The 1,456-nt window shown below is 50.3% G+C and overlaps 1 protein-coding gene across 1 annotated transcript; it reads left to right on the forward strand.

The window, feature by feature from the left end:
• The first annotated feature begins 307 nt into the window (after window positions 1-307).
• Window positions 308-1,042, forward strand: LOC126210032 (axoneme-associated protein mst101(2)-like). The gene has a single exon (XM_049939135.1). It carries the CDS (start codon window positions 308-310, stop codon window positions 1,040-1,042), a length of 735 nt encoding a protein of 244 aa, XP_049795092.1.
• Window positions 1,043-1,456: the final 414 nt, after the last annotated feature.

A 1,456-nucleotide genomic window follows, 5' to 3' on the forward strand; every position in this document is an offset into this window, starting at 1 on the left:
GCAGTGCAGGGAAAGAGCAGTGTAGGGATTGAGCGATACACGAAATGAGCAGTGCTTGGAAAGAGCTATACAGGAAAAGAGCAGTGCAGGGAAATAGCTATGCAGGAAAAGAGCAGTGCAGGGAAAGAGGAGTGCAGTGAAAGAGCGATACACGAAATGAGCAGTGCAGGGAAAGAGCAATGCAGGGAAAGAGCGATACACGAAAAGAGAAGTGCAGGGAAAGAGGAGTGCAGGGAAAGAGCGATACACTAAAAGAGCAGTGCAGGGAAATAGCTATACAGCAGAAGAGCAGAGCAGGGAAAGAGCTATGCAGGAAAAGAGCAGTGCAGGGGAAGAGCGATACAGGAAACGAGCAGTGCAGGGAAAGAGGAGTGCAGGGAAGGAGCGATACACGAAAAGAGCAGTACAGGGAACGAATGTTACACGAAAAGAGCAGTGCAGGGAAAGAGCAGTGGAGAGAGAGCGATACACGAACAGTGCAGTGCAGGGAAAGAGCTATACAGGAAACGAGCTGTGCAGGGAAAGAGGAGTGCAGGGAAAGACGATTGCAGGGAATGAACAGTACAGGGAAAGAGAGGTGCAGAGAAAGAGCGATACACGAAAAGAGCTGTGCAGGGAAAGAGCGATAGAGGATAAGATGAGTGCAGGGAAAGAGGAGGGCAGGGAAAGAGCCATACACGAAAAGAGCAGTGCAGGGAAAGTGCAGTGCAGCCAAAGAGCGATACACAAAAAGAGCAGTGCAGGGAAAGAGGGGTGCAGGGAAAGAGCAGTGAAGGGAAAGAGGAGTGCAGGGAAAGAGCGATACACGGAAAGAGCAGTGCAGGGAAAGAGCGATACAGGAAAAGAGCAGTGCAGGGAAAGAGGAGTGCAGGGAAAGAGCGATACACAAAAAGAGCAGTGCAGGGAGATAGCGATACACGAAAAGATCAGTGCAGGGAAAGAGCTATACAGGAAAAAAGCAGTGCAGGGAAAGAGGAGTGCAGGGAAAGAGCGATACATGAAAAGAGCAGTGCAGGGAAAGAGGAGTGCAGGGAAAGAGTGATACAGGAAAACAGCAGTGCAGGGAAAGGGGAAAGCAGGGAAAGAGCAATACAGGAAAAGAGCAGTGCAGGGAAAGTGCAGTACAGCCAAAGAGCGATACACGAAAAGAGCAGTGCAGGGAAAGAAGAGTGCAGGGAAAGAGAAGTGCAGGGAAAGATGAGTGCAGGGAAAGAGCGATTCACGAAAAGAGCAGTGCAGGGAAGGAGCGATACACGAAAAGAGCAGTGCAGGGAAAGAGGAGTACAGGGAAAGAGCGATACACGAAAAGAGCATTGCAGGGAAAGAGCAGAGCAGGGAAAGAGCGATACACGAAAAGAGCCGTGCAGGGAAAGAGCTATACAGGAAAAGAGCAGTGAAGGGAAAGAGCAGTGCAGGGAGAGAGCGATACACGAAAAGAGCAGTGCAGGGAAAGAGC

This window comes from Schistocerca nitens, chromosome 10, assembly GCF_023898315.1.
Source record: "Schistocerca nitens isolate TAMUIC-IGC-003100 chromosome 10, iqSchNite1.1, whole genome shotgun sequence".
Classification (NCBI taxonomy): domain Eukaryota; kingdom Metazoa; phylum Arthropoda; class Insecta; order Orthoptera; family Acrididae; genus Schistocerca; species Schistocerca nitens.

Bases quoted from the DNA above. Each gene is read 5' to 3' on its own strand.
- LOC126210032 (XM_049939135.1), top strand. From the start codon at position 308: ATGCAGGAAAAGAGCAGTGCAGGGGAAGAGCGATACAGGAAACGAGCA.